Genomic DNA, 16,140 nt, shown 5'->3' with positions numbered 1-16,140 from the left:
AACCACGGTGCCTCGTTTGTGACATTACTCGTTTAATAAATGTATTGTGTCTAGCTATCATAATAACCAATCACGTACGAACTTTCAGCTTCAAACGTAGTCTATTGGCGGAACGGCCATTCACATTACTGGAGTCGTGACGCGATGATCGCTGATAGGCTACCATTTGTTTTGTATAATACCAGATTCTCACGTTACAGTCTTAAAGCAAATGAGTTAAAGAGTGCGTGTCTTACCCCACTAGGATGAAAGAACACTATATTCTACAGTTCCGATAAGTATTGAGGCTAAGAACGGTTCTGACGAGCAGTTAACCGTTTCGTCCATCGTGTTTAATCCAGTAAGTATTTATTATGTGGTGTCTATTGATAGTGTGTTAGGACTCTTATGCTATGCTAGCTGTTAGCATGTAGCAGGATTGCAGCGAGGCCACATGTTTGTCCATTTTAGAGACAAAACATTACAGTTGAAGCTATGTCAGTTCCAGAAGTGTGTGACCAACAAGCACCCAAGAGTGCTTAACGGTACGCAAAAGTCATGTTGTGATTATATGTACCAAAAACTGCTAGCGATGTTCTCATTAGCTGGCTAGTCAGCTGTGTTTTGTCATAACTTGACGGTTTTATCATATCTAATCGGGCAAAGTATTATTGCCAGTCCAAGTTCATTTCATACAAGTACTCCTGTTTATGCTTTACTTTTAGTACGAGAAATGTTGCTGTATCTATAAACTGCATCCATTCAGTTCACTATACTGCATGTGTCAATCACACTCTTTGTTCAAGATGTAACGTAAGTTTACTTATTTTGTTTTTAGGTTGGTAGTTACACTAATATGGTTGTGCTTGTATACGTTACTTGAGTTTAGTTAAATGTACGGTTGAAGATGTTTTTTCATACAGTCTCTCTTTTCGTTAATAAAATACGCATTGTCTTAAGTACTTGCTTTTGGCAAAGTATTAGCATTCACACCAACAGATGTCCATGTAATCCATATAATCCATGTAAATCAAAGTACAGCCACCAATGCTTAAACTAACAGACAGTCAAAAAATAAAGCACTTTTGATTTGGGACAAAACATATCTTTATTAATTATTGTTACAGTACTATATGCTTTATGTACTATATGCTAAGCCATTTAATTGAGATTTGTTTATTTGGATCATTTCATTCATTGTTTTTTTGCTCATTTTTTATGCATCTGTAATTTACTGGGTCGGTCTGATTTAGGAGCCATGTGGTTTGCATATTGGAAGCAATACCTATACTCCAGGATGTGATGTAGGCTAAATTATATAACAGTGCAAGGCTGTTTGAGGTAAACCCACCACCTCTTGTGCGACATGAGTTCACAGCCTGGAGTTAGGAAAATAAAGTCTCTGGATCTGTGGGTGGGGGACTGTATTTTCCAGAAAAATACAGCCCTGATTGCAAGTGTCACTCTAAAACAGTTAAAAATCATCATATGGCTGGTCTAGTTAAGTCAGAAGAATGTTTTTACTTTGATGGTTTTTATTAACCTTTGACCAACTCTTGTATTCCAGCTTTGGGGTTCTGTCTGATAGAACCATTATAATGCAAACTTTTGTTATTCATGTTACCTAAACCTTTGTTTTTTTTCATGTCTGTCTGCAGGAAGAGGAGAAACATCGTAGGCATTGTGAAAAAACCTATCAACAGATGAATACCCCTCCTGACCTTCTGTAGTTTGTTTTTCTCTCAAGTGAAGATGGCCTCTCTCCTTCTCTTTAGGCTACTACACTGATCACCTCCACTGGGACACAAACGCATAATGGAGAGAAAACGCCGAAAGAAATGAACTCAAGCCATGGTTTATTCAGGCTATCTTTGTTTTGGACATAAGCTTTTTTAAAACTCCAAAACTCCTTTAAGAAAACATGATGGTAAATAAACCGAAACGGACCACAGGGGTCATGATCCCGGGACTGTGCTTGCTTTGGGGCATGTTGGTTGTTCAGTTTTCTCTGGTGGGCACAGAGGAAAAGAATGGACCTTTTTCCACTCCCTTTCCTCCATCCCTGGATGCTGATGCTTTCTTGAACCCAAACTGTTCACAGTTCACATTAAAACTGGGTTTTTCTACCAAAGTGGTCAAGCATGGTAAGTGATGTCATTATTTTTTGTTGTTTATCATAAGTGTAGGTAGTTGTAAGTGATTTTTTTTAATTATGTGTTTATAAAACAGTTTCTTAATTTTCTTTTTAAATCTTACAATTTATCGCCGTTCCATGAATTTTTATATATATTTCGATTTTTATATTTAGTGTAACAGCACTGGGATTCTCCCTGTTTGTGGCTTTTAACATGCTCATGTATACAATTTTAAGTGGCGAAGGAGAGAAGTTTTTTATTTTTAAAAGTCAAAGCTGTTATTTATCCTGATCCAGGATTTTTATATTTGGTTTGTTAAAAGAAAAATGAAATAATTTTACTAGAGATGCACATATTTATTGGACAATAATATGCATCGGTCAATAAAAGCAATTTTCATGCAGATAGTTTAAAAATAGCCAATAATCTGGAAAGATATAAACTGATAATCAAAAGAGGACAGGAAAATACAATGAATTTGTGCTTTGTATATCGAAAATAGCTGTTTGATGTTCAATATTAGTAGTCATTATATTAATTAATAACATTAAGAAATAAGAAATATTAATTTGATCTTCAGAATCTGCATCGGCAGACATCACATTATTATCGGTGGAGATATTTAAAATCGGTCAATCACAAAATGTACATTTTATTGAAACAAATTTTAAGAATCCGAAAGAAACACATTTTGTTGTTTATAATTTGTTTAATATATATATATTATTTTCTGTCTATAATTTTATTGACTCAAATTAAACATTTTAGTTTATAGCTGAGGCAACATTTGTAATTTTATTTTGTTTAGGTATTTAATTTTGGTCGATTTTATTACAGTTCACTAAAAAGTTGTTATAGTTTTTGTTAACTAGTTAAGCAACTAAGCAAATAACCTCGTGCTCCAACAACATTAGTATTTTTGAGTTTGTATGTAGTTTGTCTAAAGTATGTTTGAAGACTGAAGCTCTTGGTTTGTAACTAGGAGAATGCAGAATTTTCGTGGCTCATATACCACTCATGTTTATATATTTTAGTGCTATAATTTAGTTACGAGTGTTGACAATGAGAGTTTATTGCACAGAAAGCGGAATGTTTAGGGAGTTTATTGTGGGTTTAAAGCAGCTGTTACACATGCCCTGTAATTTAGGGCAGGACAGAGCTTGAGAGCTTCAGGTCAAACAGTCTGTCTCTGTGTTCTAGTGTAATGTACTCCACTGTACTGCAACTCTTGTCAGCAGGCTACCCATTTATAGGCTAGATCCATGCCCTCTGATCTGAGTGTGTGTGTGTGTGCCTGTGTTTGTGCATTGAATTCATTGGCAACTGGCCCAGGGTGTGGGCAATGCGTTCCTTGGACTTCATCTAGGTCCAGTGTTGTTTTCGAAGGCCCACATTTCACTGCACTGGGTGTGGTGTGTGTGTGGGCATACAAGACCTGAACATAAGACAACATTTATAGTGGCCTTATTACTGATCTATGAATGCACCCTTTGTGCTATCTTCTAACATTTAAACGATTTCTGCTTCCTTTAATCATGGCTATGAATTGTGGGACTGGTAAAACCTCTCTGTAGTAGTGGTTTCTTCTAATGGAAACGATTTAAATTCAATTGAATTGGTTTGCTTGTGATATTTTTGTATTCATTCTCATATAGTTCTAACTTCATGTGACTTTTCTAATCTGCTTATTTATTCATGTTATGTCGAGAATAATGGCGTCACGCAACTTGTCCATGTTGCTATTTTCCCATGTTTCTATTATTCACATTAAGCTTGTGTCTGCTATATAACAAATGAAATTGCTGCACCCAAAAATAAATGACTGCTTAATAAATTTCATAAACTCAATCAGGATGTTGGCTGTTCCTCCTCTACACCCACCATGCTGTTGTATTCACAACCTGTATTTTTATAATAATGTGCAGTTGTTGACTCAAGATTAAGCCGTTTGAATAATGAGTTGACAACTTGTTTCCCTCTTTCATTTTAACGCCTGCTGTTTGCCTAACTTTGTAGACATTGCGAGCATTCATGAATCCATGCACTTGTATTTATCTTGTGAGAACTGAATTTTCAATCATCTCATAGGTTTTCTTTTTTCATCTCTCCTCTAGAATACATCGTTGCGTTTAACGGTTACTTCACAGCCAAGGCTCGAAAGCATTTCATCAGCAGAGCCCTGCGAGATGTGGATGTGGTGAACTGGCGCATAGTGCAGCGGGACAATCCCGCCAGCGATTTCCCCAGCGACTTTGAGGTGGTGGAGATACGGCAGGAGGCCCGCAGCAGCCTGCTCACCCTCCAGGATCACCCTTACATTAAGAGAGTGACGCCTCAGCGCATGGTTCTTCGCAGCCTAAAACTGGTTGATTGTAAGTCGTTATGTTTCCTGAAAGCACACACATTTAGCACATGGGCACCACTGAACTCCAGTATTATACTATATTAAACTCAAGCTGTAAGAGAGTTCATGTTATATTGCAAGTATAGTCTTGCCGGAGCATGCTTGCATCTTTATCCTTGAATGGATTATTGCTTTAATTAATAGATTACCACAAAATGAAAAAAGAAACATTCTAATAAACTTTTTTTGTCTTTCATAAAGAGGTACAATCAATAAATGTCACCCTTGCTATAGAAGGTTGACAAAACGTTGCTTACATAACTTAATTTCCAGTGCACGGATCTGCCAAAAGAAACATAATTCTCAGTGTGCTCTCTGTTCCGAATTTCTTTGTGACATAAACGCATATGCATTGCTTTGATTTTAAATCAGCCTTCCTAAGCGTGTAATTATTTTGAGATTAGAAAAACAAATGCAGTGAAATGCGAATAGATATTTCAATAAAGTATAACTCTGGTTTATCAACTTCTCAGCATTGTACATTCTGCGTGTTCTGTGGAGTGTGTATTCATAAATTCTGTGGTCATACTTGAACCTTACGGTGTTGTGCACAGGTAACAGGCAGCTGTTGTGTGAGTTGAAATGTCTGGTAATAAATTTGGCTCTTTTGGGTGGCTGCGGGAAGGAAGGCGGCCACAGTAGGGGGTGAATTGAATTGGTAGTGTTTGTATACTGCATGGGGTGGAGGAAATGGCTCTCAGAAGAGCTTTAGGTGAACGATTGCTGTGTCTTTGCTCAGTGAGTTCCCCACTGCTAGACTAAATAAGAAGTCTCACCACCATGCAAATTCACTGTCAGTGTGAAGAACTCCAGGAGACAGATTACTGTTTACTAGCTCAGATCCGGTGTATTAACCACCATTTCCTCTCTGTTAACAGCTTCTTTTACCAGAGTCCCTTTACACAAGGCCCTGTGCTTCTGTAAAATGCTTCCTTTTTTAGTTTTTGTGGTGGGCCTAACAACAGCAACAAAAGAACAGTCAATTGTTTTTGTCTTTATAACATTAAGCACAAAAAATGCTTTGACTACCAGGGAGCACACGTACAGATCTAACAAAGCGCTTTAAGGTGCCTTCCCCGTAATGCCAATTTTCATACTTTATTTAGTGTGTAATGCTGCTGTTAGAGCATTAACAATATCTGCAAAACGATGAAGCTCAAAGTCAAATGACAAGCGAGATATTGTCTTTAACAGAATTCTCTTTTCAAGGACTACAGAGAACGGCTGAAAAAAAAAATCTGTGATTATTTATTGACCCTCGAGTTGTTCCAAATCAGTATAAGTTTTTGTTCTGATAAACACAGGGGAAGATATTTTGAAGAATGCTTTTAACCAAAACAATTCTTGGCCACCCTTGACTGTCATATTATGGAAATTTACAATGGTAGGCAAAAGTTCCCCAGAACAGTTTGCTTTCCTACAATTACTATGTAATTTGGATTGATTTAAGGAATGTATGTGCTTTGTTGCAATTTTTTTAATGTATTTTTTTAATGTATTAAAAAAACTGTATTGTTTGCCATATAATTTACTCGAATAATCCCAGATTTATGAGCGAATTTTCATATTTTGGTCTACTATTCCTTCAGTGTAAATGCTATCAGTCTTTTCCTTTGACCTCACCAGTCTGCATGCCAACATAGTTGTGTCTTTTCAAATCTTTTTTCTTCGGTCACAATTCTAGGCCATATCTGAGACAAAGAGACCCAACTAATAGCGGCAAAGAATGTATTTATGTTCCTCTTACAGAAGCCATAGTGCCTTTAAGGATAATCCCCATCATGATTTAAAGGGTATAAATGCAACTAATTATCATGTAAATGATGTCAGGGTCAACTGTACAGGAGCGTGAGCCAGAGATTAAAATGTAATATAATTGCAGCATGTGTTGTAGTCTGGTCTGGCTCCAGGGGGAATTAATGAGCAGTAATCAACCCAAGAGGAAGCCTGACATGTCGATGCTGGTCGAAGCGGTTAGCTCCGGTAATTCGGCCACGCTTTCACACCTACGTTTCCCTTTCAAGTGCTTCGTCTGCACTTGTTTAGAGCTCTTTCAGTCTTTACCTTCTCTCATCTACATAAATGTGAAGCTTTCCATAAAGGCTTGCAAGGTGTTGTTTCTTCTCCAACTCGCAATTATTCAAGGGTGGAATTAAAATGCTAATGGTGTGCTATGAATGATGTGCATCACGTTGTGTCTCTGTCTAAAATGGACCATGGGCTTTAATATCGCTCTCATTTCTTTCTGCCTCTGTTTCAGCGGGGACTGATGGAGGATCCCAATGCAATGACACGCGCTGGGTTCAGAAGTGGCAGTCATGGCAATCATCAAGGCCGCTTAGGAGGACCAGTCTGTCTCTGAGCTCTGGTTTCTGGCATGCCACAGGCAGACACTCCAGTAGGCGTCTTCTACGGGCCATCCCCAGACACGTCGCCCAGATACTGCAGGCAGATGTGCTCTGGCAGATGGGACACACTGGTGTGTGTGTATTTACATGACTTCTAATCATTTAGAATATACGGATTTGAGAAATATATATATTGTGTTGTATTGTCTGTGTGATGCTATACAGGCTCCGGAGTGAAGGTAGCTGTATTTGACACTGGGCTGAGTGAGAAGCATCCCCACTTTAAGAATGTTAAGGAAAGAACCAACTGGACCAATGAGAAAACACTGGATGATGGTAGGGCGTTTGTTGAGCTCTGTGTGAAGTTGACTAAATCAACTCAGACAAACTGCCTTTGCTTATTTTATCTTTGTGTTTCCTTCTGCAGGGTTGGGTCACGGTACCTTTGTGGCTGGAGTTATTGCCAGCATGAGAGAATGCCAGGGCTTTGCTCCTGATTCAGAGCTACATATCTTCAGGGTTTTTACCAATAACCAGGTATCGCACAAACATTTCAGTTCGAGTATACTTTAATAAGATTAGCTATGTAACATGCCTTGAACACATCTGATCAGCTGTATTCTTTTAGGTATCCTACACTTCCTGGTTCTTAGATGCCTTCAACTATGCCATCCTGAAAAAGATTGATGTCTTAAACCTCAGTATAGGGGGGCCAGACTTCATGGACCATCCGTTTGTAGATAAGGTATAGAACGAAATAAAGCGAATGAAATCTGGGGGGAAAGTACGGTTAATTCTCACTGCTCCACTCTCCTGTCTGTGTTCAATAAGGTTTGGGAGCTCACGGCCAACAAGGTGATCATGGTGTCTGCTATTGGCAATGATGGTCCATTGTACGGGTAAGTGTTTCAGTCCAAGGACAAGTACAATTACATTCGACCAACAGGATTGATTGATTCATTTATGTCTTCCAGGACCCTGAACAATCCTGCGGATCAGATGGATGTTATTGGTGTGGGAGGGATTGATTTTGAGGACAACATTGCCAGGTTCTCATCTCGTGGCATGACTACATGGGTGTGTTTACATATTTTCGTCCAGCTGCCATGAGGCTTGCCAGTACATGCACATTTTGAATTGTCCTAAAAAGCGGACATCTTTCTCCAAACACAAAGTTGGAGCATTCATGGACTTCTCACCGAATAGATTGAGTTCTCTACACTTCAAAGGGCTCCGTTACAGTTCTTTATTGAACCCTTGAGGAAGTTCAAAGATTTTAAGGCTTTGTAAATGTATAATAGCATCACTGTCCTCCCAAAACCTTAGATGTCCAAATTCACTGTTTTTCATGGAATGGGAAAAACGCTGTACTTTTTAAATTATTAAATACTGTGTGACAAGCACTCTTTAATACTTTTTATTGGTTTGTATATCAATACAATGTTAGCAAGCTGTGAAGGATGGTAGAATTTTGAATCTTGTCTCCAGGATTGTTACGTATACTGCACACTTTCCCACTCATCACGGTTTCTGTCAGTCTCTCGTGTTGACTGGGTTTCATCATTGTTTAGAGTCTTGTGCTATCTGTTAATCAGGAACTGCCGGGTGGCTATGGCAGGGTGAAGCCTGACATCGTGACTTATGGCTCGGGTGTACGCGGCTCTGGGTTGAAGGAAGGCTGTCGTTCTCTCTCGGGCACCAGTGTTGCATCACCTGTGGTGGCTGGAGCTGTCACACTGCTTGCTAGGTAAGGGGAAGAGTAAAAGCAAATGACCAGAATGCTTTGCAATTGATGTGATCAGACTTGCTAGTGACTGGTGTGCGAACAAAGGTGTTTATTTTGCAAATGTTGGAGGAGATTTGTATCCTCTTCTTTGTGAAGATTGTGTTTGTTGATCCTCATGAAAATGAGAGCAATGTTGTTTTATTTTAAGTCATCTATAGTTCTTGACTCTATCCATCTGTTTGGATTTATGGCCTCTGAGTCATGTTTGCAAGATATAAGTCATACAAGATGATCTCCATATCGCTTGTTTTTTATATAAACTCTTTTTAAAATGTCTTCTAGCACTGTATTGAACAGAGAGTTGATAAACCCAGCCAGCATGAAACAAGCTCTGATCGCGTCAGCTCGCAGGCTGCCGGGGGTCAACATGTTTGAGCAAGGCCATGGCAAACTCGATCTGCTCCGAGCCTACCAGATCCTTAACAGCTACAAGCCACAAGCCAGGTATTTCTCATACATTTATATTTATGCATTGGGCAGACACATTTATCCAAAGCGACTTACATTGTAAGTACTCACAGTACTCATACCGTTCACCCTATTCATTAACTAGCATTCTGCTCACGTAGCTTGGATTCTCAATTCACACTTCTTTATTAATTTATGCTCATCATGGTTCATTAAAATGTAGCCTCTGATGCACCCAAAGCCTGATTATGGAATACATTTGAGGCAATTCAGTGAGGTCAGTGTCATCCAATGAATTTTTTATTCTTCAGTTTGAGTCCTAGCTACATAGACCTGACCGAGTGCCCGTACATGTGGCCCTACTGTTCTCAACCCATTTACTACGGCGGCATGCCAACTATTGTCAACGTGACCATTCTAAATGGTATGGGCGTGACGGGAAGGATTGTGGACAAGGTAGATAACAAGTAAAAATCTGAATCATCAAACTAATGAAGATTAATTTTCAATAAAGACGTCTTATTTTTTTAACACAGCCCATCTGGCAGCCGTACATTCCTCAGAATGGGGATTATGTAGACGTTGCAGTATCTTACTCGCCAGTGCTCTGGCCCTGGGCTGGATACCTGGCTGTCTCAATATCTGTGGCCAAGAAAGCTGCATCATGGGAAGGCATCGCTCAGGGTCATGTCATGGTCACGGTTGCATCGCCAGCAGAGAATGATGTGAGTAACAGAATGACCGTGTCTGCTAGATTATGTTTTGAACAGTGGTTCCCAACCGGAGCCCGCGACTCCCTTAGGGGGGCGCCAGAGTTCACATGAGGGGCGCGGGGGCTGACATACAAACTGAGGTTAAATAAAGTTGCATAAAATGTTCCACTAATCATTTTATTTAAAACCCACGTGCCTACAATGCCAGAATAATGCAGTCAAAAATAGTTATATTTTCTATTAAATAATTATTTCAATTTCCAGCAGACCAGGGGTTGCGGTAGCTGGAAGCACTCACATTGGCTGTTCTCGCTATGAGACTCACGTGAGAATTGTCCTCTGTCAGGCGTCAATGTTCGTGTCAACATAAAAATCACAAGGAAAAATAGCAGAGAAATGTTGCAACACCGTTCCAAGTAAGGAAGGAAGGAGGCAACTTTTATTAAAACAAACAAACCGAAAGTAGAATGCCCGGCCGCTTCCTCATGGTCGACTGCCGGCCACACAAACATAATAAAACTCGATAAAAAATCGCAGTTGACACTAATCACTCGCGTTCCATCACGGTTCTAACCTGAACATTTTTTTGCGTATTCAAGTAAAAATGTCATTAAAATCTTATCTAATTTATGATTAAATTATTTAGTTTCATTTATTTATATTTACTATCTATATATGTGTATGTGAGTAGCAATTATGTGTGTACACACACACACACACACACACGAGGGTTGGGGGGCTCCGATTGTCATACATGTACGTGGGGGGGCCCAAGGAAAAAAGGTTGGGAACCACTGGTCTAAAGGGTACATTGTGCAGTTAAATAACAGATTGTAAGCAATTGTTGTCTCTTGTTTTCTGTCTGCAGTCAGCAATAGGTGGTGAGATGACATCCACGGTGAAACTACCAGTGAAGGTGAAGATTGTTCCCACTCCCCCACGCAGTAAAAGGGTCCTGTGGGATCAGTACCATAACCTTCGCTACCCCCCTGGATACTTTCCCAGAGACAACCTGCGCATGAAGAACGATCCTCTTGACTGGTGAGATAATGTCGCAAATTTATATAAAGAATAGAGGATGCCATTGTTTACACCTCAATATCAATTTGTTTCCTGAAAAAAGGATGTTGATTATTTTCTTGATCTCTCATTTTTTAAAGGAATGGTGATCATATTCATACCAACTTTAGAGACATGTACCAGCACCTTCGGAGCATGGGCTATTTTATTGAGGTCTTGGGGGCACCAATCACATGCTTCGATGCCAGTCAGTATGGTAAGTGTTAATCCAAGAAACCCCTTTTAATAAGTATGAATGGTTTTCCCGATTCTTCTTGTCTTGTGATAGAATGCAACTTAAAGACCTGCTTAAATTAATTGTTATGCCTATGTATGTTTGTTTAGGGACCTTGCTGATGGTGGACAGTGAGGAAGAATATTTCCCAGAAGAGATCACCAAGTTGAGAAGAGACATAGAAAATGGGCTGTCTCTCATAATTTTTAGTGACTGGTACAATACATCAGTCATGAGAAAAGTCAAGTTTTATGATGAGAACACCAGGTACTAAATACTACATCATTCCTTGTCTCTTAAATGATATTCGAAATGGACTAAATGTTAAATGTAGAACTAGGTTTTACACAATTTCTTAAATCAAATAAAGGTACATTTTGATTGTTCTTTGTTTCTGCAGGCAATGGTGGATGCCGGACACAGGGGGCGCTAATGTGCCAGCACTGAATGACCTGATCTCTTTGTGGGGTATGGCCTTTAGTGATGGCCTATATGAGGGAGACTTTACAATGGCAGATCATGACAGTGAGATGATTTCTATGTCTTTGTTTTGCTACCTGAATCAGTGCACTTTGCTCAAACACATGTTTCCTCTAAAATGATTGACCATTTATAAAGATATATTAATTGAAGCAACCTTTCTGGAATCAAAAATAAATTTTCTTTTTACATTTATTTAGTGCACTACTGTCTCTATATATTAAAATCAATTGTCTAAATCATATGTATCATTTGTTTTGTAGTGTATTATGCCTCTGGGTGCAGCATCGCTCGTTTTCCAGAAGATGGGATTGTTATTGGTCATACCTTAAAGGATCAAGGTACACAGCTCACTTCACTGCTGTATCCATGGAGACTGACTAAAAGCGCTCACTGTTTCTTCATCCTCTTGTTATTGTTATCTGACATCCTCAAATTTCTAGGACTGGAGGTCTTGAAACAAGAGACTGCAGTTGTGGAAAATGTGCCGGTGCTTGGACTGTACCAAACACCCATTGAAGGGGGAGGACGCATAGTACTCTACGGAGACTCCAACTGCATCGATGACAGTCACAGACAGAAAGGTAATGTGTATGTTCACAGCATAGTTACGTGTCAAATTGTGTTCAGTACATCTCTTCACACTTTTACAATGTAATTCTCTGTTTAGACTGTTTTTGGCTTCTGGATGCTCTGCTGCAATACACCTCTTATAGCATGACTCCACCCAGCCTCATGCACTCTAAAAACAGAATGGTGCCCCCTACAGGCGCAGACAGGCCATTACCACAAAGACTGGAAGGTACGTTCTAGTATTTTTTTGTCTTTACACACCGGCTGTTAGGGGTGTGCCGTATCATACATATTTTACATGAAAAAATAAGTGTCCTATCGCAAATCTCTCGATATCAATGATATAGCGATGCGATGATGTAAGATGCATTTACGTTCCCTATCGCATACAACAACACCTGTCTGAGAGGAACAGCAGCATCATGTGAGACTCCGAGGAAGATTTAGGTGGACGGAAATTAAAGACTGTCACTAGGGATGTCCCAAGCCAATCGGCTACATTTTGCCCGATCATTTCTGATCAGCATTGCCATCATGCAAGTTTCGTAAACGAGAGCTTGAGCTGTGACATACAGCTGTGCCTGCATTGTGGAAATGACAACGGAACAGCCGCTTTCACAACTGAGCTTCGTTCAATCTTAACAATTTAATACCAAAATACAAGTATCGGATCAGTTCTGGGTTAGGCAGATACTCAAAACAAAATGACTGGGATCGTGCCACAAAAACTGTGATCGTGACATCCCTAGTCACTGCTTTTGCACTATAATGCTGCTGCTGCCACCTTTTGATAAAAGCTCTCATATTGTTTGCACTATTAAATACTGCTGCTTGCCAGCTGCAATCACCAATACAACATTGTTCCATATGTTTTCTATATCGCCATAAATATCATTACCGCAAATATTCTAGAAATTTCGTGATCAAATTTTGAAGCTAAATCGCCCACCCCTACAGGGTGTATAGGAGTACTAATCTTTTTCTCGTTAATTCTATTAGGTAATCACCTCTACCGTTACTCCAAAGTGCTGGAGGCTCATCTGGGTGACCCTAAGCCACGTCCACTGCCTGCATGCCCTCATCTGTCTTGGGCTAAACCCCAACCACTTAATGAAACTGCTCCCAGGTCAGTACAGTTGAGAACGGAGCCATTCTCAACTACTGCAGAGTGAATAGAGATGAATCTTATTAATGGATTTCCTTTTTTAATAAAGAAATTTCATCGTAAGTTTGTTCTTTTCCATTTTTAGCAATCTGTGGAAGCACCAGAAGCTTCTGTCAGTTGACCTGGACAAGGTGGTTTTGCCTAATGTGAGGCCTTATCGGCCTCAGGTTCGACCCTTGTCTCCTGGGGAAAGTGGAGCTTGGGACATCCCAGGAGGTGAGGAAAAAAACTTGATCAGAAAATAAACATAGAAATCTTAAAAGAAAATGAGTACTTTAAACAATCTTTGTTTTTTCAGGAATAATGCCAGGCCGCTATAATCAAGAAGTAGGCCAGACCATCCCAGTGTTTGCATTTCTTGGTGCCATGGTCGTGCTTTCCTTCTTCGTGGTGCAGTTGACCAAGGGCAAGAACAAACCCAAGCGTAGGAAACCCAGAGTGAAACGGCCACTTTACCTTCAACAACAGTCACAACAAACCCCCAGCCGAAACCCCTCAGTTTGAATGGCCACACAAGATTATGCCACATCTGGACAAACAGGGAACAGTTTTCCCTGAGGTGTGCTTGTTACTTTGGGCTTGTGGTGATGAGATTGAACTCTGAAAGGTTTCATGTTCTTATGATGAACCTGCCACCTGCGCCCAGATAAGACCCTCACCTGGACATCAGTATTCCCTCTCCAATCTTTTTTCCACAAATGCCTTTCAATTCAGCGACCAAATGGAGGAATGTTTTGTTTTTTAATTTATTGACAATTAATTGAGTATTGACCCTTGTTTTGTATGTCAAAATGGACACCAGCCATTCAGTTGCCTATTCAAACACACTGAATTTCCATGTCCTTGTTTTTGTATTTTGTCAAAATCTGTTTTTATAAAATGGGTGTGTGCTTACATCTTTGTAAATAGCCATCAGGATTTCAATGTTGTTGGTGCGGAGAATCAATGTTTAAAATATATCCCATCTGATATAAACCAGAAACCTTGTCTCTGTCTTTGTAATGGATCTCTAAGTCTTAAGGGCTACAAAGAATAGGCAAGAACAATTAGCAAATGGTTTTTCTAAAGGATGCTTCAGCTAAACTGTCAGGTATTTATGACTATAGACTTGTTTTTTTTTGCTGCTGTCAATGATGAATGAACCTGTTTGTCCTTTGTTTGCATTAGATAAATTATGCTGTCAATGTTTGTCTAGCCCTCTGATATGGATGAATATTGTACTGCTCAGAATTTTCTTTTGGATGAGGGCCATATTTGGCCTGACGCCATCTCTTTTTCTAGTTGTCCTTATCGCGTCGTTACATGCATATAGTTGTGATATATTTTCATAATAGGTAACAAACATATTCACGGCATAGGTCAAGAAGTAGTGGATTATATTTTTAATAATGCTTTGTACCCAACCCATTTATTTATCTTATCTTTGAGTCATGAAGTATGTCCGCAACTGTGGAAGGAGGGGGCCAGAAGAATTTCTGTTCAATTCTGGGTCAGACTTTTAAAATTAGTTTTGGAGGTCACTGATACTGAGGTGCAAGGAATATAATCAATCCAATCTTCTAAGATACAAAAGCATTCAGAAGACTGTCGCTGTAGTCTTGTAATTGAATGTTGGAATAGACCAACAAAAAGAAACACTCCTTCATCCTACGTATTTTTAAATCCTATCAACACCGTCTGCTAAGCAATCCTGTAGTCGCCTGTGCTTTTTGCCTGAGGTCTGTGTAAAATTGACTAATTCCATCAGAGTCTGGGTGCTCTTTCCGAATCTCAGTGCTGATCCATTTTTAATGGGAAGGAAAGCCTGTGAAAATCCCACCTGTCTCTTTCTGGTGACAAACTTCAATGGAGGTTAATGAGATGGAACATGAGAACTAAGTCCGACCAGTTCTATGTACTTAAAAGGATATCCTAAAAGCTTGTCATACGGGTGGTCACATGTCCCACTTATTGCCCATTTCTAGGAATTCCCAACCATGCCTGTGATTTTCTTCACCAATAGTCCTGAGTCTTGTCTAGTTCGCTCGGGCTATGATGTGTAGTGACAGTAAGCCACCAAACTTATCCAGTGTTCTGGTAAGCATGTTGTGAAATGTAGGTTATCCTGCACACCCTACACACGACCTCAAGACAAATTACTCGCAATGTTTTTAATACTTATAGACATCATGAGTTCGACAAAACTAAGAATCGATTATGTTCATAAAATGACTGGGAATCCTATGACGTAAAAAAGATGCTTTACACAAATCAATGAAATTGAAGACACCCACTTAAATGTGACCAAGTCTTTTTTTTGCTATAATAAAACCAACCTCAAGGAATAAAATACACGTTTCTTATGCAGCGTAACCAGTGTTGGGTGTAACTAGTTACTAAGTAATTAGTTACTGTATTTTAATTACTTTTCCTTTGAAAAAGAAAAGTAAGGGATTACTCGTATGTTTTCTGTAATTTAATTACAGTTACTTTTGATGTAATTAAACTTAATACTTTGTTAAATATATGCGTGTGCAATAGTGTAATTGACATCAAAATTCAAATTCTTACTTTAAAATCTGTGCTTTAATGTATAATTCTCACATTTGTAATACTTCGGTCAGTTAATAATATTATTTATTTGAATGAATTAAATAAGCCGTTTCATGTCTATACTTGAACAGAAAGTAATTAGTAATGAGTAATTAAATACTTTTTGGACAGAGTAATTTGGACAGTAATCTAATTACACTATTGAATATGTAATGAGTAACTAGTAATTCATTACTTTTTCAGAGTAACTTACCCAACACTGAGCGTAACTATATAACACGTTTTAGCCCAAGATTACTTATTAACGCAGAATAAATCTGTTT

General features: G+C 39.1%; 1 protein-coding gene across 1 annotated transcript; it reads left to right on the top strand.

Annotated features, from left to right (window-relative positions):
- The first annotated feature begins 189 nt into the window (after positions 1 to 189).
- Positions 190 to 14,267, top strand: mbtps1 (membrane-bound transcription factor peptidase, site 1). The gene is made up of 23 exons (XM_056765922.1): positions 190 to 340; positions 1,638 to 2,123; positions 4,229 to 4,486; positions 6,779 to 6,997; positions 7,092 to 7,202; positions 7,294 to 7,403; positions 7,495 to 7,611; positions 7,698 to 7,765; positions 7,841 to 7,943; positions 8,462 to 8,613; positions 8,935 to 9,096; positions 9,372 to 9,516; positions 9,597 to 9,785; positions 10,642 to 10,814; positions 10,934 to 11,049; positions 11,178 to 11,334; positions 11,468 to 11,592; positions 11,811 to 11,888; positions 11,991 to 12,131; positions 12,218 to 12,349; positions 13,120 to 13,246; positions 13,371 to 13,501; positions 13,584 to 14,267. Exons 2-23 carry the CDS (start codon positions 1,901 to 1,903, stop codon positions 13,787 to 13,789), a joined length of 3,243 nt encoding a protein of 1,080 aa, XP_056621900.1. The 5' UTR covers positions 190 to 340; positions 1,638 to 1,900; the 3' UTR covers positions 13,790 to 14,267.
- Positions 14,268 to 16,140: the final 1,873 nt, after the last annotated feature.

This window comes from Triplophysa dalaica, chromosome 14 (genome assembly GCF_015846415.1).
Source record: "Triplophysa dalaica isolate WHDGS20190420 chromosome 14, ASM1584641v1, whole genome shotgun sequence".
NCBI lineage: Eukaryota > Metazoa > Chordata > Actinopteri > Cypriniformes > Nemacheilidae > Triplophysa > Triplophysa dalaica.
This window is presented reverse-complemented; position numbering and strand designations above follow the sequence as displayed.

Bases quoted from the DNA above. Each gene is read 5' to 3' on its own strand.
- mbtps1 (XM_056765922.1), top strand. From the start codon at position 1,901: ATGATGGTAAATAAACCGAAACGGACCACAGGGGTCATGATCCCGGGA. The intron at 7,404-7,494 runs GTATCGCACAAA...GTATTCTTTTAG, and splicing joins GGGTTTTTACCAATAACCAG to GTATCCTACACTTCCTGGTT. The intron at 12,350-13,119 runs GTACGTTCTAGT...TAATTCTATTAG, and splicing joins ATTACCACAAAGACTGGAAG to GTAATCACCTCTACCGTTAC.